At 40.3% G+C, this 24,476-nt stretch overlaps 2 protein-coding genes across 16 annotated transcripts in view; one reads left to right on the forward strand and one right to left on the reverse strand.

Moving 5' to 3' along the window:
* LOC122543085 (uncharacterized) overlaps nt 1-24,476 on the forward strand; it is an 81,909-nt gene that overhangs the window by 671 nt on the left and 56,762 nt on the right. For 5 of the 6 annotated variants that reach the window (XR_015754830.1, XR_015754833.1, XR_015754832.1 and 2 more), the window contains exon 2: nt 16,816-16,912. Coding sequence is in view for 1 of the 6 variants with exons in the window: in XM_087984277.1 (XP_087840403.1) it covers nt 16,132-16,164; nt 16,816-16,912 (130 nt within the window). In the remaining 5 variants the exon portion in view is untranslated. Of the gene's footprint in view, nt 1-16,056; nt 16,165-16,815; nt 16,913-24,476 lie in introns of those variants that run through there. The other variant, XM_087984277.1, reaches the window with a different exon arrangement.
* The window catches only part of LOC122543083 (cytosolic purine 5'-nucleotidase-like), a 128,478-nt gene continuing 104,586 nt past the window's right edge, over nt 585-24,476 (reverse strand). For 2 of the 10 annotated variants that reach the window (XM_043681318.2, XM_043681322.2), the window contains exons 8-18: nt 23,916-23,969; nt 21,390-21,473; nt 14,308-14,349; nt 12,795-12,902; nt 11,909-11,975; nt 9,488-9,658; nt 8,364-8,415; nt 7,692-7,752; nt 6,515-6,691; nt 4,565-4,672; nt 586-2,991 (exon numbers count right to left, since the gene is read on the reverse strand). In XM_043681318.2, the coding sequence (XP_043537253.2) occupies nt 2,938-2,991; nt 4,565-4,672; nt 6,515-6,691; nt 7,692-7,752; nt 8,364-8,415; nt 9,488-9,658; nt 11,909-11,975; nt 12,795-12,902; nt 14,308-14,349; nt 21,390-21,473; nt 23,916-23,969 (978 nt within the window). In that variant the 3' untranslated portion in view covers nt 586-2,937. The other 8 variants (XM_043681326.2, XM_043681319.2, XM_087984274.1 and 5 more) reach the window with 7 other exon arrangements.

Below are 24,476 nucleotides of genomic sequence, written 5' to 3' on the forward strand. Positions count from 1 at the left end.
ACTGATAGAAACATCCAGCACTTAAAGTTTTCATTTCTAATCTTCAGCACTTTTGAGTATTCAGAAGAACAGTCCAGCACTGCCCCTGAAAACAGGCTGCAAGGAGAATATATTATTTATATATTCATGCAAGAGATGCATAGCAATCTTCTCTAACTGTAGAATATGGCAACATTGGGGCTTCATGAAAACATTTTCCTCAGTGTGCAAATCTCAAAGACAACATTTGTTTACTTGACACTGACCTTCAACAGAAAGGTCCAAAAAGAGTCATAAAGATGTACAATACAGAAACAGACTCTTTGGTCCAATTGTCCATGGAAAAAGTGAGAACTGCAGATGCTGGAGATCAGAGCTGAAAAATGTGTTGCTGGAAAAGCGCAGCAGGTCAGACAGCATCCAAGGAGCAGGAGAATCGACGTTTTGGGCATAAGCCCTTCTTCATCTATTGGGGGTGGAATGATGACCAGTGCCAGCCAGTGAGGGGGGGGGAATGATCACCAGTACCAGCCAGTGGGGGCAGAATGATGACCTGTGCGCACCTGAAGAAGGGCTTATGCCTGAAACGTTGATTCTCCTGCTCCTTGGATACTGCCTGACCTGCTGCGCTTTTCCAGCAACACATTTTTCAGCTCCAATTTGTCCATGCTGACGAGATATCCTAACCTAACCTAGTCCCATTTGCCAGCACTTGGCCCATATCCCTGTAAACCCTTCCTATTCACATACCCATCCAGATGCCTTTTAAATGCTGCAATTGTACCAGCCTCCACCACTTCCTCTGGCAGCTCATTCCACACATGCACCACCCTCAATGTGAAAACGTTGCCTCTTAGGTCCCTTTTATGTCTTTCCCCTCTCACCGTAAACCTATGCCCTCTAATTCTGGACTCCCTCAACCCAGGGAAAAGACCTTGTCTATTTACCCTATGCATGCCTTCATGATTTTATAAACTTCTAACACAAGCTTGCTTTAAAAACTTGAACAGGTGATCAGATGTGTTAGATATTGTATTGAGTCAAGGAGGAAATATATGTGAGCCAATGTTTTCGATTGGGTGGGGCCTTATAGTGAAATGACATCCAGAAGTTTTTTTTATTTCATTCATCGGATGTGGGCATCACTGGCTCGGCCAGCGTTTATTGCCCATCTGTTTTTACCCAGAGGGAAGTTTAGAGTAACACAAGGAAGGTGTTAAGAAACAGATCAGCTATTTTTTAATCAAAGAGGGAATGGGTTTGAAGACCTGAATGGTCCAATTTTGTTTTGGTATTACATTGATCTCTGCCATACGATATGATGGCCATCTGTCCATTTTAGGATTCATTCATACAATATTGATTGAAGAGCAATATATCATTCAGATTTTAAAATTCCATCTGAATGGTTTCTTGAATGTTTTTAATTGTAAAGATATCCCAAAGCTCAATTTCAAACCATTTTTAAAAGCATAATGAAATGTCAGATGTTCCAGTAACAATCAGCAAAACAAAATATGATTTGAACCTGTTTCAAACTGTTGTCTTACATACTTGAAACTCCAAAATGTTGGAACCCATAACTGTAACACAAACACATTAATATCAACAGTAATAGCACTCTGATTTTTCTAGGAAACATTTCTTTGGAATTTTGTTGCCTGAATAAATGAGAAATTTTATGCTGGGTAACATATTCAATCCTGTATATTATTTTCAAATTTTATAATGAAGGGCTGACAGTGAAATGACTTTTCAGAGGAAGCCATTTCGTTAACTTCATTGACAGAAAATGTTTACGAGAAAGTAAGTTCATGTACATCTGTCTGGCTCAACTGTGCTTCAATCTTCAGTGACAGACTGGCAGTAGAAGTTAATACCAGCAGGTCTGAGTGTTTGGTTTACATGATCTGAAATTTCATATCTGAATACCTCAGCTCAAATCTTTTGCCCAAACCCTTTCTGCTGCAAGATGTTTTCAGATGTTGCAATCTGAATATGATCTGTTTAATCACATCCACGTACATTTTTTTGAACTTTTGGAAATCAATAATTTCAGGCTTCTTGGAAGGAGAGGGAGGAAGGGGTCTTTCCTGAAACGTCGATTCTCCTCCTCGGGTGCTGCCTGACCTGCTGTGCTTTTCCAGCACCACACTCAACTCTGATCTCCAGCATCTGCTGTCCTCACTTCCTCCAAGGAAAAATATACTGTCTAAATATCCAGTACAAATGAGATTTCAGAAAAGGGATAATACACTCTAAAGGAATTTTCACACTGCATTTCCTTTCTTTTTCATCAAAATTGGCATGTCCTCCTTCATTTTCTTTTCTGCCACATCTGTGTCTTGAAGATCTTCCGTAATGTAGCAGACTTTCCAGTCATGTGTTTTGATGTCAAGGGAAGTACATGTTTTACGATCAGCTCTTCACCTGAACTGAACAGCATCATTTATTATCTCTCTGGAGAAGATTTGAAATATTTCAAAGAGAAAATATTCAGGTGCAGGAGTATGAAACAGTACAACAAGTTGTAAATGACAGACATCTCCTGAGATACTCAGTCACAACGTTATGATGTCTATATAAACTAATGTGTGTATATCATACAGTCTGAATTGTTCTATTCTTTGAACCCTCCCTCAATTCTAATGTTTCAGTAAGTGTTTTCTTTAAATGTTTGTTGGCACCATTATTCTGGCCATTACTGGCAATGTGCAGCCTCAAGGAACAGTACTTTGGTCAGTTGATGTTTGAAAAGTGAACACACACAGATCATGATTGATCACACAGCCACAGTGAGTTATCGCCTGTGAACAAAGTTGAAGATCAATGTTCTCATTGGGTCATAAACATTCCTGAGGGTCACAGTGTAATTGTTGTCAGTGGATATATTGCAGGGAACGTTTCCCAAAAGCCAAAGGATTGATTCATTACCACTGTAAGGATCTTGCAATATGTTCATTTCTCTTCCTCCTCCATGCTTGTGTCAGTTTCATCATTTTTCCAAGAAGCCTAAAGATTGAATAAAAGCGGAAGTTTTGACTGAAAAACTTGCAAGTTGGCATCAAGGAAGTAGTGAAAAATAAAAATGTTCCACGATTACCAGTGGTGCAGTGTAAAGCCAACATCTTTCTCAATGAAGGGTAAATATCACAATATTTTCCTTGTCAGGGAGCAGGGTGGGGAAGAAGAGGAGTGCAGTTGTCATCAAGTGTGTCCAACTTTGTAGTGCAGTGAAAGTTGTGTAGTGAAGGGTTAATGATACCTTTTTTCTAAAAATAGCGACTGAGCCTGGATTTTAATACACAGCAAAAATTTATTCCGGTCGAAAAGAAGGACTCTATGAAAAGGAAGAATTACCCATGGTTAGCAAAGGTGGTCAACGACAATATCCAATCAAAACTAAGGCAGACACAGCAGTGAAAACTTGTGGTCAGCCAGAGGATTGCGATTTTTCTTTTTAGGGTCCAGCAAGAGATTCCTAAAAGGTTAATCAAGAGTGTGAAAATTGATTTTGCATGTAACTTGGCAAGAAATATAAAACAAACAACAAGAATGCTAAAGTTTATCAAAAAAGTCAAAGGATTTTGTCAAAGAGAAATCATGTTTGGTGAATTTGCTAGAGTTCTTTGAGGAAGATAGTCTCAGAGGTTTATATCTTTCAAGATATAACAAGCAGGCTTGACAAAGGGGAACTGGTAAATATAATGTTTGGAATTCCAAAACCATTTGATCAAGCACCACATAAACTGTTATTGCACAATCTGGGAACTCCGCTCTGAGGGTAATTATTTGTATAGATTGAGGATTGGCTGACAGACAGAACACAGTCTGGATGAATGGGTCTTTTTCAGATTGCAACAAGTGGGGTACCACAAAGATCAGTCCTCAGACCTCAATTGTTTACAATCTGTGTTAATTACTTGAAGGAAGGGCAGAGTGTAATGTATCCAAATTGGCTGACCCTACATAAATAGGTAAGAAAGCATATTGTGATGTGGATTCAGGTAGTTGAAGAGGCAAAAATGCAGCAGATGAAGGTTAATGAAGAAAAATGAGAAGTTGAGAAGAATCAAAAGGCAGGCTATTACTTAAATGGAAAGAGACTCCATAAAAGTGCAACATATTGGGTGTTCCTGTGCATGAAATGCAAAAACATAATCAATTCTGAGGGGATCGACAGGGGAGATGTTGAGAAGATGTTTCCATGTGTGGGATCATCTGAAACTCAGTGACATAGTCAGAGAATAGGCAGACACTCATTTTTGTCTGAAACAAGAAGGAATTTATTCTCTCAGAGGATAGTGAAGATCTGGAATTCTCTCCCCCAGAGAGTTGGGGAAGCTAGATCACAGAAAGTATTTAAAAAGGGGATAAATAGATTTTTGAATATCAGTGAGTTGAAGCCTATAAGAAGCTAGCATAAAAGAGGAGTTGAGGCCTCCGCAGAATGGCCAAAATCTTGTTGAATGGCAGGGCATATGGCTTATTCCTCCTCTTATTTCTTATGTTCTTAAAATGGCATAATGCTGGCTTTGGTGGGTGCGGAGATGGAAGTAGTAGGCAGGCCTGAACATTGACTGACCTGGTGGTTCCCATTGGTTAGTTCAAATTTGTTCATTTGATTGTCTAGGACAGATTCCATGCAGCTCATGTCCTGTGGGGCATGTTCAACTGTTGACTCATGAGGCATCTAGAAAAGGAAAAGATTCTTCATTCATCAATTAAATCATACCTTGAACCAAGTCAATTTGAGGAGCTGATACCACTCCATAAGCACAGAAGACTAACTTAAGACAGAAGTTCTCTCACTTTGTAAAGTTAATTCTATAATCTTGAAAATCTCATGATTAATTCCAAACCACTGTTAGAGTTAGATGATTGGAAGCAGGCTAGTGGTTGAGACAGCACTTTTGGCCTCAGTGCCCTCGGGTAGGATAAGCTAACTCAGTTTTTGACTGTGTGGAAGAACAGGACTACTGCTTCAGTGTCACTCAGTGTGTAGTCTAATAAGAGATACTGCCTTCAGGAAAGTAGAAGCAAATTAGACAGACTGGCATATCATTCCTAAAATTGATACTCAAGTTAGAAATAAATTTTGCGTACAAAAAAACTCTCAGGTTCAGTATCGTACAACAATCTGCGAAGTCTGCAAGGATCGTCTGAAGAGGGAGAACATTGTGATATTTTTAAAAGTTAAGTCAAGATTTTTAATTCATTAAATAAGTAAATTCAAATCCTGAATGACACCTGACAACTGGACTAAGAAAAAGGAGCAGAAGGACAAATCGGTGGAGACTATGACAGAACAACTGATGAATGATTCTGTTGTCAAGTGAAGATCATGCACAGTAACTATTAACCAGCCCAGTAACCCAAGAACTGAAAAGCTCACAACACAACTAAAAGATGATGTACAACATTTAGAAAGATGTTGTACTTATCCGGAGTTCAGTGGTGGCAACAATTACTGGTGGTCTTTAGCTTGCTATCAGTAAAAAGAATGAGATGAATTGGACCCAGTGAATGTAATTGTAAACCCTCAAGATTGGCGGGTTGTCGGCAGGGACGGGGATCCGATACAGATCACCACCTCCTGGATCTCCAGAGTGGCCTGCAATCTAATGTCCACACACCTGCCTCACTCCCCTCATCTAACCATGTCTCCCTCCGATACCCTAGCTGCAGCCTTCTCACCCAGGCTTTTCAAACAACAAAATGGTTGGCTGCTGACCAGAGAAAAGAAACTGAATCACTTCTACCTAAATACACCCTTGACCAATGAGCCTGCAACCTCCCAGTGAATGTAAGCCCTTCATGTTTGCAACTCGACATTCTGGACAAACAAGCGCTCCACAGACAAAAGGTATTTTGTCCTTTTGAAAGACTACTAAGGAGTGTGTAGGATGCACAGCACAGAAAGAAGCTATTTGTCCCAACCAGTGTATGCCAGTATTTGAGCTCCACTCGAGTGTTCGTCCATCTTTCTTACACAGACATAAAAACATAGGACATTTGGCCCTTCAAGCCTGCTCCACCAACTGATCGTCCAACTCAATAATTTAATCCTGATTTCTCCCCGTAACCTGAGATCACATTTGCCTCAAGTTTTATATCTCGCTGCCTCTTGAATACATTCAATGTGGTGGCATCAAATACTTCTTTGGTATCATCTGCAAACTTTGAGATGTTACATTTTGTTTCCTCATCCAAATCATTAATCATAAAAATAAAATTATAACCCTTTATTTTCTTCTTCCTCTTATATTTGTGTCCACTCCTTGGAATGCGTCAAAACAATTTCCACTTGAATGACTCCATGTGGTAGCAAGTTCCACATTCCCATTACTTTTTGGAGAAAAAACTTCTTTCTGGATTTTCTTTCAGTTTTTAGATGATTATCTTTCAGAAGTGGAAACATTCTCTTTGTGTCAGTTACTTAATGGCCAATATCAGTCCAATAGTTGGTTCTATTCATCTCAACTCTCCAAGTATTGATTTTCTAATATATGTACTGAAATAGTCACAGACTTACCAGAACAGGTGGTGCTCGGAATAGGTAGCTGAAAGGGTAATACAGAAGATTTATACACGAGGCAGCATACAGGTCAGCATAACGCATCAGCTGACTAGCAAATAGTGTTTGTCTGGAGCCACATCTTAATAAACTTCCCATCTTTCCATAGCACATATCCATCTCATGGGTAACTGCCTAGAAGCACGTGCAAAAAGTTAAGATTAAAGAAGTAAAAAAGTTGAAAAGTGTTTTTAAAAAGTGAAAGAAATACCTGAAGCTCTCACCAAATAGATTCACAACAAAAGATTTGTATATAGAAGGATGTTCAGCCCCTTGGATCTTATTCTCCAAGAATAATCAGTCTTGTCATCTTCTAATTATTACATCTCACTGGTCCTGACTGTGAATTCACAGCAAGGACTCACATTTTCCTGACAACTACCTCTCACCATCAATGTAAAGAAACATTTCCAGGCACCTGGTCTGAGCTTGGCTTTAAAGTTCTGAGCATGCTTCTTCCTTTCTATTGTCCTGGTGTATTTGAAAATCTTCTGGGGTTTACATTCCTTATCTCATTACATGTCATACCTATCTCTGTAAGGTCTTCACTGAGATGCCTCATCTTGATTACAAAGGCTGGAGATTATCAAGTTGCTCCTGCCATCTCTTCCTTCTGTTTCATGGGATCAGCTGTGCACATCTCTCATTCTTGAAATAACATCAGTTTGACCAGAAATGTGTATGCATAGTTTCAATATGACTTTGAGAAATTTTGACACAACTTACTGTTAATGACTATCTGACATGAAGTAGCCCTGATAAGCACTCTGTTAGTTTACAATACTGGCTCTGTTGTAACTCAGAGTAGGAACTCCCAGCAATGGGTGGCTGGCAAAAATGAATCAAATCTGTATTGCAACTGCAATCCAACTCCAACACATCTGTATTTCAGGTTTAACTGAGGCATGTTTTGATATCTGCATGTCAGCTTAATTCGTCCAGGCAGATAGGTGCTTATTGCAGCATTTAATGACCTTCTGACAGATTAATTCAGTCTTGTTCTTTGACTTTCACAAACCAAATGTGTCTAACACATATTTCTAAATGAGAATCATACATTTCACTGACTTCCTTGTTGTTGACTGAACATGATGACCAGGTTTCGACTGTTTGATAGTGGGAATGCACTTCTTACTTTTATTTGTCTCCGAATTAAGGTGATATCAGGACGTTCATTGCTGCTACTGTCCAGATTCCTGGCATAACAGAAACAAATATTATGTCAAGGTCATTTTAACATTGTCCTATCTTTACCCACACAACAGGCAACATTTTAGACAAGAATATGTTTACAACTTATTCAGCAAGAAGGCACTTCCAAAACATGCATCTTCATTCAAAATGACGCAGTTTCATCCTTCAGGTTTTAGTCACTTGTATTGATGACAATCTTCACACTAAAAGGAGAAAGTGAGGACTGCAGATGCTGGAGAAGAGTCGAGAGTGTGGTGCTGGAAAAGCACAGCAGGTCAGGCAGCATCTGAGGAGCAGGAGAATCGATGTTTCGGGCATAAGCCATTTATCAGGAATCTTGATGAAGGGCTTATGTCTGAAATGTGCTTTTCCAGCACCACACTCTCAACTTCAAATTAAAAGGCTCAAGAGCATTTTGACACCTTTGGTCAAGGTTGCTCCAAGGCAGATCTTTCCTGGTCAGGGTTTTATAGGTTACTTTTCATCCATTAATGCAGTTTCTTTGCAAACTCCAGCTTCTCAGTCAGGATTGAGTTCACTTTCTGAAATATTTCAATCTTGTGCTCAGTGAAAAGAGTTCCTCACAAATTTAGCACATTTTTTGCTCACTTACTTGTAAATATTTGCCACAAACATATCAAGGTTCCTAAGTTCTTCGAAAAGTCCTGAGAAAAAGGACAAGAAAAGGTGACATGCTGCTTAATATCATGAACAGCTACACCAGTGAGAATCACACAAGAATAAATTACATTTCTACACTGTCCACACCATAGAAAATCATCCCAAAATGGTCACATAAACGAAGACAGTTAGATGACTGCCAAGTTAAAGCAATAAAGATGAGGGCTGCTGAGTAAATGCTTTGTCAAACGTGTGTTTTAAAGCCTTAAAGAGAGAGAAAATGGTGAAAATGTTGAAGGACTTAGGAATGCCATTTCAGAGTATAGGACCAAGGTGGCTGAAAGTAAAGCTGGCAATTGTCCGGAAAAGGGAATTGGAGATGCAGAAAAGGATCAGACAGAATGGGTAGGGAAGTTGTCATCAAGATAAGCAAAGGACAAAAACGTGAAACAATCTAAAAACATGGATGGCAACGTTAAGTTGCAGGTTTTAAGAGACTCAGATCTCAACAAAGATTACAAGGATATAAACTGTGGACAAGGAGTACTTTGGGTCAGAGATACAAAAGCATGGACGACTACCAGCACAAGATATCAAGTTGAATGCTAATGCACATGTGGAGACCATGTGTTGCTTGGGAACAACATGTCAATGAAGAAAATGAGTCAGCCAATGACAGATTATTGAAGGATTCCAGAACAAGCAATTCACACAAGATACTCCTGCTACAAACAGATAGGAAGAGGGAAGCAAGTATGAGCAGTCTCACCAAGCTGAAGAACAGAGGAACAGCAGCAAAGGGGTGCTTAACTGCATCAAATCAAACGTGAGTGCAGGATTGTGAATACGAATTTTGAGGAGCCGGGTCCTGTGGTGAATGGGTAAACTAATTCTGTACCTAATGCACTCAGGTTTGCCCTCTTGACTTGAGAGTGTAAAATATGGGTTCAGATTTGTACAATATCTGGACTCCATACATTCATTTCTTATTGAATCTTGACTCATATAGACTGTCTACTCTGCACTTAAATGCAGATCTGAATGCTGTTAGCTACTAACAAATTGAGAATGGCAGAAAATTGAATGTGCCTCCAACTCCACATAGCTTGTACTTACCGCTCTTCTCTGTCCAGACCTGCAGCTCATGTGCCAGTTCAGGCACAACCAGGAATGTTCTCCAACCCTGCCGCTTCTTGGATTTGAGGATGTCTCCAAAAATGTGATTTCCAATGTACAAAATCTCTTTGCCCTTCACCCCCAAAAGGTCGCAGATCATATCTGATGACCCTAGAACAACATTCACAGAGAATCTTTCATCAATCCATCAGGCAAAAAGTTCCCATTTTCATTGAAAGTGTTTTGCTGAGTGAGATTCATGGTGCACAGACCACCATGACTTGGAGTGATGTTTTTCCCACAGTCTTCCACTTTTCACAGAATTAATAATACAGTCAAATTTTGAACATTTTTCTTGGTCAATTGCTATTAGATAGCAGGTATGCCACGCAATGTCAGTGCACTGTCAGTGTACAGCATACATGCTGACTTTGTCCCTAACAGTCAGCAGGACAAGTAACATGTACATAATTGAAAGGGGGATTCCCCAAAAAATTCAACCATACAATCAGATAGATTTTTTTCAGCAAAAAAATCAGAAGGTCCACCACATCCTTTTGTACTTGTTGTGGGGCTGTTTGCCACATTAGCAATGTGAAACAGTCACGCATACTGAAAACCCAGGTCATGGAAAATGGCTGTCAATTAGCTGATCTCTCACCACCTGGGCTCAACAGTGCATCATGGTCTGAGAAGCATCCTCCTCTTTTGTACACACAGGTGCAAAATGTTCATTTAAAACCTCAGCCATGCCCGCAGCCTTAATCTGTAAATCCCCTTTTTGGTCTCTGATCAGCCTGACTCCTCCTGAAACCATTCTCCTTCTGTTTGTAGGTTGACAGAAGACCTTGAGATTTTTCAAAGCAAAGCTGATGTACGAGAAAGCTAAATCACATTGTAAGTTGTTAGGGTGTGGAATGCACTGCCTGAAAATATGATGGAGGCAAGTTAAGTTGATTCATTCAAGAGGACAGTAGATGTTCTGTTTTTCACACTGGTGTGCAGGGATATGGGGAAAAGGCAGGACATCAGCACTAGATAATCAAGTTGGACGAGATAAGAGAGCCAGTACAGCCATGATGAACTGATTAGCCTCCTTCTACACCATAATAATTGTGATTCGGACTCCATGTAATCCCCTGAAGAAACCAATGACATCTAGCTAACAACACAGGCCGTACTGTCTTCAAGGCAGTGGAACACATTGTACTGAATTTTCCAGGACTTTTTTGGGGCAGGCGGGGAGACTGGATGGCTACTGAAATGGCAACGAAAAGCATTGGGAGGAGAAAACAAAGTCTTCCAGGCCTCCTGTTGTGTTCCCTGTGGAAAGGCGGGAAGGTTGGCAGTAAAGTTGGTGTCTCAGAACACACAGTGAGGCCAATTGGGCCACATCTTACATCTTTAGGCATTTTGCCCAATTTGAAAGAATCACCGCCAAGTAGGAAGATCTTTGGTACTTGGTAATGCAGATCTTTGGACCAAGCAGATCTTCTCTTATTCAGTGTTAGTGATTGAATGGTCATGCATTACATCAAGATCACATGAAATGGCATTCATTCCAGCCAGTTCGAGAGATGGCAATGAAAAGTTTTCTAGCATTTCATTTGTTAAATTCCAGTCGTATGGCTCTGCAGACTTGTCAGCTTTGTTTAGATTTTCTCAATGATGTACCTCTGTGAGGTTTGAGTGTGCAATCTATATCAATCAAAACAGGAATCATTGGACTGGATTCCTCAGCAGCTTGCTTTAAAAACTTGAATAGGTGATCAGATGTGTTAGATACTGTATTGAGTCAAGGAGGAAATGTATCTGAGCCAATGTTTTGGATTGGATGGGGCCTCACAGTGAAATGACATGCAGAAGTTTTTTATATTTCATTCATCGATGTGGGCATCACTGGCTAGGCCCATCCTTAATTACCAAGAGGGAAGTTTAGAATCAACCACATTGCTATGGGTCTTGAGTCACATGTAGGCCAGACCAGATAAGTACAGCAGTTTCCTTTCTTGAAGAACATTACTGAACCAGGTGGGATTTTCTCCAACACTTTTCTCCAACAATTCCGATTCAGGGTCATTTTTATACACTTAATTCCAGATTTTTATTGAATTCGAATTCCACAATCTGCCATGGCAGGTTTCAAACCCAGGTCTCTGGATTAACAGTTCAGTGATAATACTACTAGGCCACTGCCTCCCCTCAAGTCAGCAAATATGTAATCTAAAACTATCCTTCAGTTCACTGACCTGACCAGAGGCCAGCAGGACTTACTCAAATATTTGAGCTGCCCATTTTTAATAATTAATAAGTCGTCTGTAGAGTGTCGTCCTCAATGCCCTCACATTATACACATTCATTGTGCTGATAGTGAACATATGCAATTGTGTAAGAATCAACCTGATGGCACAGAGGACTCACCTCCAGAATAAACAATACCACTTTGCAAAGGGCCTGTGTAAGTGCCAATTCGAAGCTTCCCAGATTCCTGCAATATAATGCAAATGAATAAATAAATATTCTGCCACCAATCGCTGAAATCACTGAGGAAATTTTGACATTAAATAGTTTGAACAAAAAGGTATGTAATTTATTTTACTGACTTCCTAATTTCTAGCTTGAGAATAAAATATTCAAACCATTCACTTGAATTTTTGGCAGCACTGCTTAATGGTGAGCATGACCAGAATTTTAAGTTAGCAAAGGGACACATAGAAAAGCCATGGGAAAATGGAGTTTCACAATGACCGATATGTTGGGTGAGGGGCAGTTGCAGGTGAGAGGTAATATGATGACATCTCCCCAGACTTTGTCCCAGAAAAGTGTGCAGTTCTACTCCATACATCACTTATAGGTATCAGCAGCATTAAAGCCTTTGTGTCAATAAAATGAGAAGTCACACAATGCCAGCTTATAGTCCAACAGGTTTATTTCAAATCGCAAGCTTTCTGAGCACTGCTCCTTCGTCAGGTGAAATGACAAATGAACTACGCTCTGAAAGCTTGCAATTGCAAATAAACCTGTTGGACTATAACCTGGTATCATGTGACTGGTGACTTTGTCCACCCAGTCCAACACTGACACCTCCACATCATGTCAATAAAATGATGACAATTTCCTTGGAGTTTCCTTGGGATGGTGGGATGAAGGATGTCTGGTCTGCTGCTTGTAATGCAGTGGGATGTAAGGTAAAGGTAGGTCTCAGACAATCAGCAAGAAGTATCTGCCTTGAGTGAGTGGGATGAAAAATTTGACCCTTCCGATTTACACTCTGTCTTTGTCATTGAAGCAGAGCTCCATTACTCACAGTGTCAACCAGTCTGAGAACGGTTCCTTCTCCAAAGAATAGAGGTTTCCTTGCATCGACTAAAATCAGGTCAAAGTAGGAATGCCAGGAGACATGCAATGTACCAGACTGGTAACAGAAAAAGAAGAAAATATCAGATGTTAGAACTTGCTGACCAACATTAGGTTCTGGAAATATTTCAATCTGACAATTGTCATGCTTGTTTCCCCGCCTTTCCATGACTTTGCCCTCCCTAATCTGTGAACTCCTCAAATCCAGCAAGCCTTTTCAGTTCCTTTAATTCAGGCCTCTTGCACCACTTTGATTTTCATTGCTCCAACATTATACACCATGCATTCATTTATCTGAGGCCTACACTATGGAATCTCTCCCTAAACCTCTCTGCCTTTCTTTCCTTCTTGAACAGACTTAACTGCCCAAACATTCTGTCATCTGTCCTCATATTTCTTTTTCTGTTCTGGTCTGAAATTTTGTTTAATATCGCTTGTTGAGGGCTTGCAATGGTGTCACAACCTTAAAATATTATAAAAACATAAAATTGTTAATGGCTTCTAACTGGCTCAAAGAAATACTGTACAAACTCAGTGTTTTATGATTGGCACATTGTGGATGCAGATCACCACAAGCATTGAGAATGAGTTTAGTTTTGCTGCATTTCAAGAACAAAGAACTCAGATCCTGAAGATGACAAGGGTAACATCAATGTGCATTTGTCTACACTTGTGTAATTGAAACTCAGAAGGTACAATATGTGGCAGAGAGGGAGAAATGTATATTTTTCAATGCTCCCCAAGGTGCGTTAAAGGAATGTAGGAATTATAAAGAAGTCCTGCAGTCAGTCCAGCGAGGGAGTTGCCACAGGGCAATATTCCTAATGAAGGTGGGCAATTCCTGACCATGGGAACAGGAAGTCAGAGTGATAAAGAGAGGAAGACTATACTTCCTTGCCTGTATCAGGCCCATTGTGTCCTTACACCAATATTTGAAAGTATTCGCTGGAAATTACAGGGGGTCAATGAAATAGAAAGGAGGAATTCAATTTCACATTTCCATCTATTCCCAAAACCTTCAACTCCCTTGTTCATCAAGAATTTATCCAGGTCTGTCTGAAAAATACACAATGATCCTGCCTCCACTGCTCTCTATGGTGGTTCAAATACAGCTCCAAAAACTCTGAGAAAAAAAATGTTTTCCTCCTTCCCCTTGTACTCATCTTCCCTAGAATGGGAAATAATCTTTCAGCATCCACTCAGTCATTTACCTTCAAGATCTTAAATATTTCATGATTTGTACTGTGATGTGTCATTTCTCCCTCCATGATTTCAAGTCCCCATGTCATTTTATTTTAGTTGTAAATTGATAGTTGCCTTGTCTGATTATTTCAAATGAGTTGTACCTTTTTCAGATATACCCATTGTTCACCCTGATTACCCACTGCTGCGTTTTGTGTACAGACCATTATATTGTCAGCTTCCATCTGTGATGTATGTGCTGCAATGGTTTGGAATTTTACCTTTGGCCCAAGTGAGGAATCAAACAAATATTTCATTATTGCCTGCAAAAGAAAGGTAATGAGGATGAGCACAAGTAAATCACGTGTTTGAGGGTTAATTGTGCTGTTTACTTGCTGCCAATTGGACTAACACTATGATCAACTATGAACATGTTTAAATGTTTAAAAATCTACCACAGTACGAGTGCCAGTGACCCCCAATAAGTGCTGTTCATATGCATCTTTCAACAACAAGTGTTTCAAACATTTACCTGTGAAGTTGGCACAATTTCAAAACAGAATCTTCCCAGCTACTGCACAAGGTGCTCATTGGTGGGAACATGTAAGATTGGCAATGAGGATCTTCTCAGCGTCAAAACCAAGAAGTCCCATTTTCCAAGCAAGCGTTGAAGTGAGATGAGATTCTTGCTAGTGAAAGGCATGTTTTAAATTCACATAATTTCATAACCTTATTTCAGTTTCCCATCCTCCCACCTGCCAGACAGAACCTAAATGGTGATAATAACCATCATGAAAATTGGAGCAGGAATTTGGCTACACCAACTCATCACGAGGGTTTAGAGGGATATGGGCCAACTGCTGGCAAATGAACGAGATCATTTTCAGGTATCTGGTCAGTGTGGACAAGTTGGACCGAAGGGTCTTTTTTCATGCTATACAATTCTATGACTTGATCCTCTAGACCTCCATCAGTCACAAATGGTAAGTGACCACATAGAATCCTACCCAGAAGGACCTACAGGTCCATGTCTGCAAAACGGGATGCCAATTACCTTCTGTCCAACATGCCCAGACAAATAAAATTAATTGAGCAGCACAGCTGCCAAATGCCAACACATGACAGGGTGAACAGATGGCTTTGAAGATGATGTAGGTGCCAGGAATCCTGGGAGGTCCAGACAGTTGTCAGGACTTCTGACTGTGGCAAATGGAAGAACACACTAAGCAGGGAACCTGAGGCTCGTGGTGTATAGTTAAATGAGTGAAGATAGCTCGAAAAATGTCGATAGGGTTCACAATGAGAAACCTTTCATAATATTCATCAAAAATTACACATCACCAATTTCTGCGAAGATACAGTTCCACAAAAATCATATCTTTCTCAACTGCTCGGCAGAACTCCTATCAGCATAACTTGGATTCGATGATCCGTAATTAGATCTTGATGACTAATGCAAGAATGAAACATTTCCCCTGTTATGATAATATGCCCAATGAGCGAAGAAACATAGGTGCAAGTGAGGGTTGCAGATGCTGAAGACCAGAGTCAAACAGTGTGGCGCTGGAAAAGCACTGTAGGTCAGGTAGCATCGAGGAGCAGGAGAATCGATGCTTATGCCTGAAACGTCAACTCTCCTGCTCCTCAGATGCTGCCTGACCTACTGTGCTTTTCCAGTGCCACACTTTTTGACTAAGAAACATAGATGCCAATCTGAGCTTGGAGGCTGGCAGGGAAAAGTTTGCTTCAGATTCTGCTGAATTTAAGGCAGGACCTGATTTAAATTTTCATCTCCTTACCCCAGCTGCAGTCAGCCAGATCGAGGTAATGATGGGGATAGGCCTTGGGTACAAGTGTCCCCAAGAATGGAAAGGAGCGAGGAAAACTGTGGCTCAGCAGGGAATGGTTCAAATTATCTGATCACAGCAGCAAAGCACATAAGCAGGAAAGCTGTATCCATTAGCTTAGCAAAAAGCTAACCTGCTGGATCCATCCCTATTGCACATTAGCTTCTGCTCCTCATAAGGCAATGAAACCTAACTGGCCAGAGTTAAATTTAAAATACAGATGAAATCTAAGGCATGGAACCTTGTTATGATGTGTAAATGGATCAGAACCTATTTGTGCTCTTTGCCAAGGTAATTGAAGGCAGCCATAGTGATAATGGAAATCCTGTAACTGTGTTTGCTTAGGTTTGCAAAGGCAAGATCAGCCACGGATTGGTTCATGATTGTGTAAATGATGTGTAAATGATGTGTAAATGACCAATCCACCTCCTGGAATCAGTTTGGTTGTGTTTCCCTCCTCAGTTCTTTATAATTGAAGAAAGGCAACCAAGAAGTGAACTGGAGTCAGAGTTTAGATTTTTAAATATTTTAACATCCTACATGACCTCATTCCACAAAATTTATAGAAAATGCTTCTCATAATCTCATTCTCCAGGAATATCCATGTTTCAGAGTGATAGATATTAATGTCAGCATTGATTCTACAGATTTAAAACAAAAAATATTTTTAATGAAGCATATGCGAAGCAAATCAGTTTGATAATTATTAACATATGAACGTAATTGAACATTTTGTCCCCATCCGTTGCTTAGTGAGTTGATCCAGTCTGCTCTGTATCAAATTTCTCCAGGTTTCAGGGAAATGAAGCTTAAGTGGAGCAAGTCTGAGCAGCTGACTGGACAGCTCCTACTTCTAATGTTCAGAATCTATTTGTGCTCTTTGCCAAGGTAATTGAAGGCAGCCATAGTGATAATGGAAATCCTGTAACTGTGTTTGCTTAGGTTTGCAAAGGCAAGATCAGCCACAGATTGGTTCATGATTGCTGTTCAGAGATTTTTGCCTGTGCGTCTGTACCAAGAAACTACTCGGGGCATGCTGGTGAGTTGTCTCTTTACATTGATCCAATTTGTTAAGAATTTAAAATTAAACAGTCTTTTGGGTGAGATGGCTCAGTACCAAAACCTGGAGCCTACATTTATATGGCAGCTTTCGCAATCCAAGGACATTTCAAAGTCAATTAAGTACTTTTGAAATGTGATCGCTGTTGCCAGGGAAAGAAATGTACTCACTAATTTGCATGTGACAATGTTTCATAAAGAAGAATGACATAAATAAATAGTCTGTCTGGTATTATCTTCAAACAGTACCATGCAGCACAAGTTGTATACAGGACAAGATGGATCTCAGGTTTAAGTCCTCAAAATTTTCTTCTGTTTAGAGAGCACTTTTAACATCATAAAACGTCTTCAGGTGCTTTACAGAGGTGTCATTGAAGACTGTGACATTGGCTATAGACAGATGGGTTTTAAGAAGTGTCTTTAATGAGGAAACAGATAAGTATGAGGAAGGAATTTCAGATTTTAGTGCCTTGCAGCTGAAGGCAAGGTTACTAGTGTGAAGTAATTAAATCAGGGATGCTCAAAATATTACAATTAATGGAGCACAGAAGTTTTCGGACTCAAGGAGAGTACAAACATAGAAAGGAAAAGCCATGGAGGGTTTCATAAATAAGGATGGGTATCTTAACATCAAGGCATTGCTTCACCAGGAGCACTGTAAATCAATGAACACAGGAGTGATGGTTAAATAGATTTGGTGTGAGTTAGGATACAGACATCAGATGTTTGTAGTTGTGGGTTACTAGAATTCATATGAAAACCAGTGCTGCTGGATCAGTGCCACTAAGGACATCATGTTGCTGACAAATGAGAAGGGGCTATTGATAGGTTCTTGGGACACCATCTGAGGGTCACAGCTGGGTGACAGAGATGGTGTGTGAGATTTTTCCCAAATGTTTCAACTCACATACTGGTAACTGTGTGGAGGACTGAACGAAAAGACACTGAGATCTTGCAATAGCAGGTGACAGGGTCCATATCTCAAGGGCAAGCTTTAGCTGTGACTTCTTATTTCATAGCTGCTGTGTTGCTTGACCCTTTCATGTCAGGTCTGATAATGAAACTGTATCCCTCCAGTTCGTGATTCCTACATCCAAAATAATGAAAAAGGTAGGTGCAATGTCAAATCAATTGACTAATTAAATGGCTGCTTTTCATTTTCCTTCAGTGGGTGGTTATGTTCATTGTGGGAGAACAATTTTGACCATAATGGCAGAATTAAATTTTTGAGGTCCCAGACAGACATACATTGTGATGGTATGCTGCCAGACCTGTTGAGTTTTACCAGCAATTTCTACTTCTGTTTAAGATTTCCAGCATCTGAAATTCTTTATTTTATCTACTGGATTTTGCATTCGAGCAGACCATATTATGAGGTACCTCCAAGTTTATTGCAGAAACTATCAGCACGACAAATCTAAATCCACAGGCATTGATACATGACAGAGCAGTTTTATCACTGTGCTGTCAGTATTGTTGCATATGCGTTTCCAACTTTAAATGGTTGGGAGTTTATGTTCTCCACCATCGATTGATGTTGGCTCACAATGACTGCACATGAATACATAATAAGAAAGAATGGATGCAATCGACAACTAAATAGACAGTTACCACGAATGCAAAAGAAGGGGTAGCTTTTCAGTATTTCAAAAAGAATCAAATTGACACAAGACAGGATGCCATTCGATCCACTTTTCCTCTATCAGTTCTTGGGAACAGCTATCTACTTTGTGACAAGCTAAACAGTGCTTGGAATAGTAATGGCTCTTTCACTCACTAAGAGTTTTCTGGGGGTGGAAAAAGTGACTTGGGGGCTTTATAAAGGGTGAACAAGGGAAAGCTGCTGGAATTGATAGTCAAGTTGCAGTTGGAGCTATCTTTGTCCATAAGAAAAGGAGAGATAATCACAGCAAGAGCTCAGCATTTAAATTTGCTGGAATTGCCATCAGAATCTTCAGAGATGGTTAAAATTCAGTTGAGAATGAAGCAGATTGAGTTCGTGGCAAAGGATTATGATTAAAAGCAGAGGAAATACAAAAAGAAAAGAGAGAGCGAACAAAGGGAAAAAAGAAAGAGAGAAGACAGGAAAAAAGAGAGTCTGAAATTCACAAACTGACACTTAAACAGGAAAGTTGGCATAAGTTTTTGTATTTTAGCTTGAGGTTTTCTTTCTCCTAAATGACCTCCTACTGGTAGTTCATGTGCTACCCACAACACCTCCTCTCTATACCCCACTGGTAATACGACTTTTGATTAGATTAGATTACAGTGTGGAAACAGGCCCTTCGGCCCAACAAGTCCACACTGACCCGCCGAAGCGAAACCCACCCATACCCCTACATTTACCCCTTACCTAACACTACAGGCAATTTAGCATGGCCAATTCACCTGACCCTGCACATCTTTGTGACTGTGGGAGGAAACCGGAGCACCCGGAGGAAACCCACGCAGACACGGGGAGAACGTGCAAACTCCACACAGTCAGTCGCCTGAGGCGGGAATTGAACCCGGGTCTCTGACGCTGTGAGGCAGCAGTGCTAACCACTGTGCCACCGTGCCGCCCTCGCCCTCCCCCCCCCCCCCCCCCTCCCTCCCCTCCCTCTCCCTCCCTCCCTCCCTCTCCCTCCCTCCATTTCTGGGATTGAATGGGTGTTATTGGAAATTAGTACCAAATTTTAGCAGTGTGGTTGCTCCACTCATTAAATTACTAAAGAAAGGCAAGAAGTTCCAGTGGACAGCAAACTGTCAGAAGGCATTTGACGACCTGAAAGCTGCATTAACCATCGCCCCAGTAATAGCCACACCTAATTACGCAAAAGCATTCAAGGTGGCTATTGGTGCGAGTGATGTGGGTGTCGGTGCTGTGCTGTTGCGAGAAGATGACAAAAAGATAGAAGGACTTATCAGATATTTCTCTGGGAAATTGAACATTCATCAGCAGAAATATTCGACAGTTGAGAAGGAGACATTGAGCTTGGCGTTGGCGTTTCAACATTCAACATTTATGTTACCAGTAATGTATCTGAGACAATCATATATACCCATTAAAGTTTGTAGAGAAATTCAAGAACAAAAATTCCAGACTGTTTAGATGGAGCTTGTTGTGACCGCCATTTAATTTAAAAATTGTGCATGTGGCAGGACAAGAAAATGTGACTGCCAATGCATTATCGAGACTTGGATGAGAGCCGGAGGCATTCGGTGGCGGAAGTAAAATGGACTGAAACAGAATGGATTAGTGCATGTTTGCATGGTTATAGTCAATGTAACGTACATATGTTGTAATGTACTAACAATGTAAGATTAAGGGATTTTAGAATGAAGCCATCTTTGGATATCGATGGTTCTTTTTTTTTTAAGAGGGGAGGTGTAATGATGCTACTCCATTAACAAGGTTATTGTGTCCTTGGTTATTTTTCGAGCGGTATAAAGGCAGAAGTTCTGGTATGTCTGGAAGTAACTACTTGAAAAGGCTTTTAAATTTTTTTAAGAAACACTTGTAGAGTGAAATGGGAGTGGCCAGTTCTCCCAGTTCAGTGTTTTTTCTAGTTTTGGGTAGGTTTTGGATGGGGACCCAAGGAAACAGCTTCATGATGAATCTCTCTCCTGTAAGAACCTATGTTTGAATTTACTTTTTTGGTAAGGGGTATGTGAGGGGATGTTGCAGGAAATTGGAATAGCTCTTTGTTAAGTTGCGTTTTCATGTCGGTTGCATTTTGAAATAGTTATGTTATCATAAATTCGGTTTTCTTTTGTTTACGTATATATAAGTTCTGTTTTGTTTAAAACTGAAATTCTTTTTTGTTTGACCAGCTGCATCACTCCTAGAATATCCAACTAAAAAAGTTAGGATCTGGGCTTCCTTCTTGAAATGTTTTATGGGGTCTGGCCTGGTCCATGACACCTTAAAGTTTTTAACTAATACTCTTGAAACTTATCACTGAATCTGCTCTCACTCCCTTATTGAATGGCATTCATCGAGTCACAGAATCATAGAATCTCTCCTGTGTGGAAACAGACCATTTGGTCCAACAAGTCCACACTAATCCTAAGTAGAGTAATCCACCCAGACCTATTTCTCTACCTATTATTATACATTTACACCTGACTAATGCACCTAACTGACTCATCCCTGAACAGTATGGGCAATTTAATATGGCTAATTAACCTAACCTGCACATCTTTGGATTGTGGGAGAAAACTGGAGCACCCGGAAAAAAACCCACGCAGACAGATCCATCAGCTCATAACTTTTTGCATCTTATATTATAACAGAAGATGTATAGTCTGCAAAGAGGATGGTGTGTTTTGGTTGTGACTCTATTAAGCTGTCTTTTCTCTTTGCAAATGCTAATGAACTTGGATTGAGTCCTAGATTTTCTGTATTTATTTGCAGTTTTTTTTTTAAAAAACAGATAGTTGCAGGAAGCACAGAGTGAAATAAAATTTACACTTACGTCTGTATAGGAGTAATCACTGTTGGTGGCAAGGAAAATTTTTCCCACTTCTTTCATTCGGCTGAGGAGCACGGGCAACCGAGGCTGTAAGGGAACAACAGTCAGTTGCAACTCAATTAGTCAGTGTGGCGATTTTGTTAGGCCAGAGAAGCTTCCACGGCCATGTGGTTGGAATGTTTCACTGTGAAAAGCAATGGAATGGAGCAGGGAACAACAAATTCTTTTCATTAGTTGTTAAGTCTCAAGCAATGGGACACTGATGAAAAATAAATATGAGATTTCAGAGGAAGAAGGAGAAAACACTTTTACTTGGACAGACCAGGATATATTACAATTGTGGAATATATTGTCAGAACGAGCGATCAATGCAGAAACTACATCAACAGTTATGATGTGATAGAAAGGAATAAAAGAGATGGAGCCAGAGTGCAAACACAAATTAGGACAGCTGTGCATGTGGAGTGGACATTAAACACAAAAAGCGATTAGATGGGTTGAATAGCTCTATTTGTTTTGAAATATATGTGGTTTGTATTGAAAGCTTTTCTCCAGCACTTAATTGTCTCAGCAACATAACTAAAGTATGATTTTTCAATTACCAGTCTTTCTGGATGAGGGAGCATGCTCAGAATTTCGGTGCGGTATGATTGGTGTGTGCTTCTAACTTTTCAGGTCTCCTTCTTCCAGTTACTGTTAAAATCCATCCCATCAGTTATACTCTGAACATGTATGGGGGTTGATGGATCACTGAATGTCAAACTAATTGCCTGATAAGTTTCAATTGTTTGAATAAGAAGTACTTTTTTATATATGAGGACAATGGATTTCAAAATAAATGGGGCAAAATTATAGTCAGCATGACAACAGGGCACAACTCCCATGACTGTTTCATATTCTGCTGCCTAAACAGTGCATCTCTCCCACCAGTTGAAACTTTATTGCTGGAACAGCACAGCAGGTCAGGCAGCATCCAGGGAACAGGAGACTCGACGTTTCGGGCACAGGCCCTTCTTCCTGAAGAAGGGCCTGTGCCCGAAACGTCGAGTCTCCTGTTCCCTGGATGCTGCCTGACCTGCTGTGCTGTTCCAGCAATAAAGTTTCAACTTTGATCTCCAGCATCTGCAGACCTCACTTTCTCCATCTCTCCCACCAAAATTGCAGAGTCCAACTTGGTGGCAACACCTGTGAAGTTTGAAACTCACTGACTGGAGCAGTTTCTGGATGCTTTGCGACATGGTTATTATATCAGGACACCTCTACATTTACTACTGTATGGACAAGATTTAGCTGATCACTTTGATGTTTGCGTAACAAGTGACGGTGTAAAATCACTCTGAATCAAGTGAACAATGAACGATGTGTTCATCTCAGATCAAAACACGTATTGGACTTCAAATAGAATGCAATAATTTCATGAAGTACTTTCATGAAATGAATATAGAATGCATGGGGTAACTAATCCCATTTTCTACATTCACATCATTCATTGCAAATGATTGCATCCGTTACCAAAACCCCTGAACAAGGTAAACTCTCCTTCATCTCCAGAGCTCTGCTGTACTAGGGACTGCCAGTACAGCATCAACTGGACTCACAAGACTGAGGGACCACCCATAACAGTTAAGTTTGGGGTGGGGAATCAGGGATTGGGTGATGGAGGTCAGTCTCACAAGTGGATGTCACAGAAAGAGGAGTACTGTGGTGGTCAGGAACAAGGACAGGAGTGTGGCTTTCAGTGGGCAGGTCCAGATCAAGGGACTCCTTCATACACAACATGCAAGCTGCACAGTTTAGCAGGCGACATGGGAGCAAGTCTGCTTGACACTGGGTAAATTGCAGCCAAAGCAGGAAAAGACACTTAAATGGTCATTAATGAACAATTTAAGGGTCATAAATGGATCAGCTTTGGCTCCTGTTCTGATTTGTTGTGTTGCCCTCTGGCTTCATCAGTTCCACAAAGTAAAATATATTTTTCCCCATCTCCAATATTTTTACAAGCAATGACTATAAGCCAAATGATCATTTAATTTTCTATGTTCTTCAATGTCCCTCTGATTTTCTTCCTGGTTGCATGCAATTGTGTCTCGGAGATTTGGCTTTAACTTTTGGAAAAGCCAGAAGCGTTAGAAATCTACTCAGATCAGAGCATATTATCATTTAGATGTTCCCAAAAACCATGTTAGCTTGCTCATGCACCACTGTTGTGATGATGAGATGCATACAATTTCACCAGTAGCCTTAAAAAGAGAATTGGATATATCACAGCAGAAAAAGAGTTGCAAGGATATGGGGAAAGAGATTGTGAATTCAACCAACAGAGTGGCTTTTGGAAAGAGCCATGCAGATTTAATCGGCAGAATAGCCTCTTCAGTGCTGTATTATTCTTTGATTATATGATTCAGCATATTCTTAAAGGTTTCCAAAAAAATTATTTCGTTCTGGGCATTTATGTAAAGCCTTTAGCAATGGAAGACCTTCCAAGAAGTGAGGAAAATGGACACCAAAACACAAACATATTCTACTCACATCCTTCATCACATACTTTTCCAGGTTTCCGAGAGTTTTCTTCTTCAAAGTCCCCTGCAACAACAGAGAAAAATCTGAAACAACTCCAAAACTCTTCAGCACAACCAGCCATTGTTCAAAGCTGCTTCAGCTCTTTTGTTTAGGGGCAGCATATATGCATATGACCCGACAAAAGGCAACCTGGATTTGTGGATTTGGATCATTGGCATCTCGCTGCTACATACTAACCAGATCAGGCTTGTCCCCTTACAAATTTTAATGCCTGAAAACTAAGTCCTGCCAATGGTTCATGCAGAACCACAACCATTGAAAGATTTTGGATTCCTTGCCTCCTTCTCTTCTGTAATCATCTAATTGGACAGATTAGTACAGAACCTGAATTCTTCTTCTTATGGGCTGTCCTTAAAACAAATGCCTAACTTGTAAACAAACACAGAAATGGTACAGTGGTGGGCGGGGGGAGGGGGGGGGGTGGTGAGTAAGGAGTTGGGGTGGGTGGGGGTGAGAAAACCCCCCTCTATCAAGATTGTGCCTAAAACTGCAAGCACTTCTTTACGTTTG

Source organism: Chiloscyllium plagiosum, unplaced genomic scaffold (genome assembly GCF_037043375.1).
Source record: "Chiloscyllium plagiosum isolate Xiang-an unplaced genomic scaffold, Cpla_swu_hap1 HiC_scaffold_48, whole genome shotgun sequence".
Lineage (NCBI taxonomy): Eukaryota > Metazoa > Chordata > Chondrichthyes > Orectolobiformes > Hemiscylliidae > Chiloscyllium > Chiloscyllium plagiosum.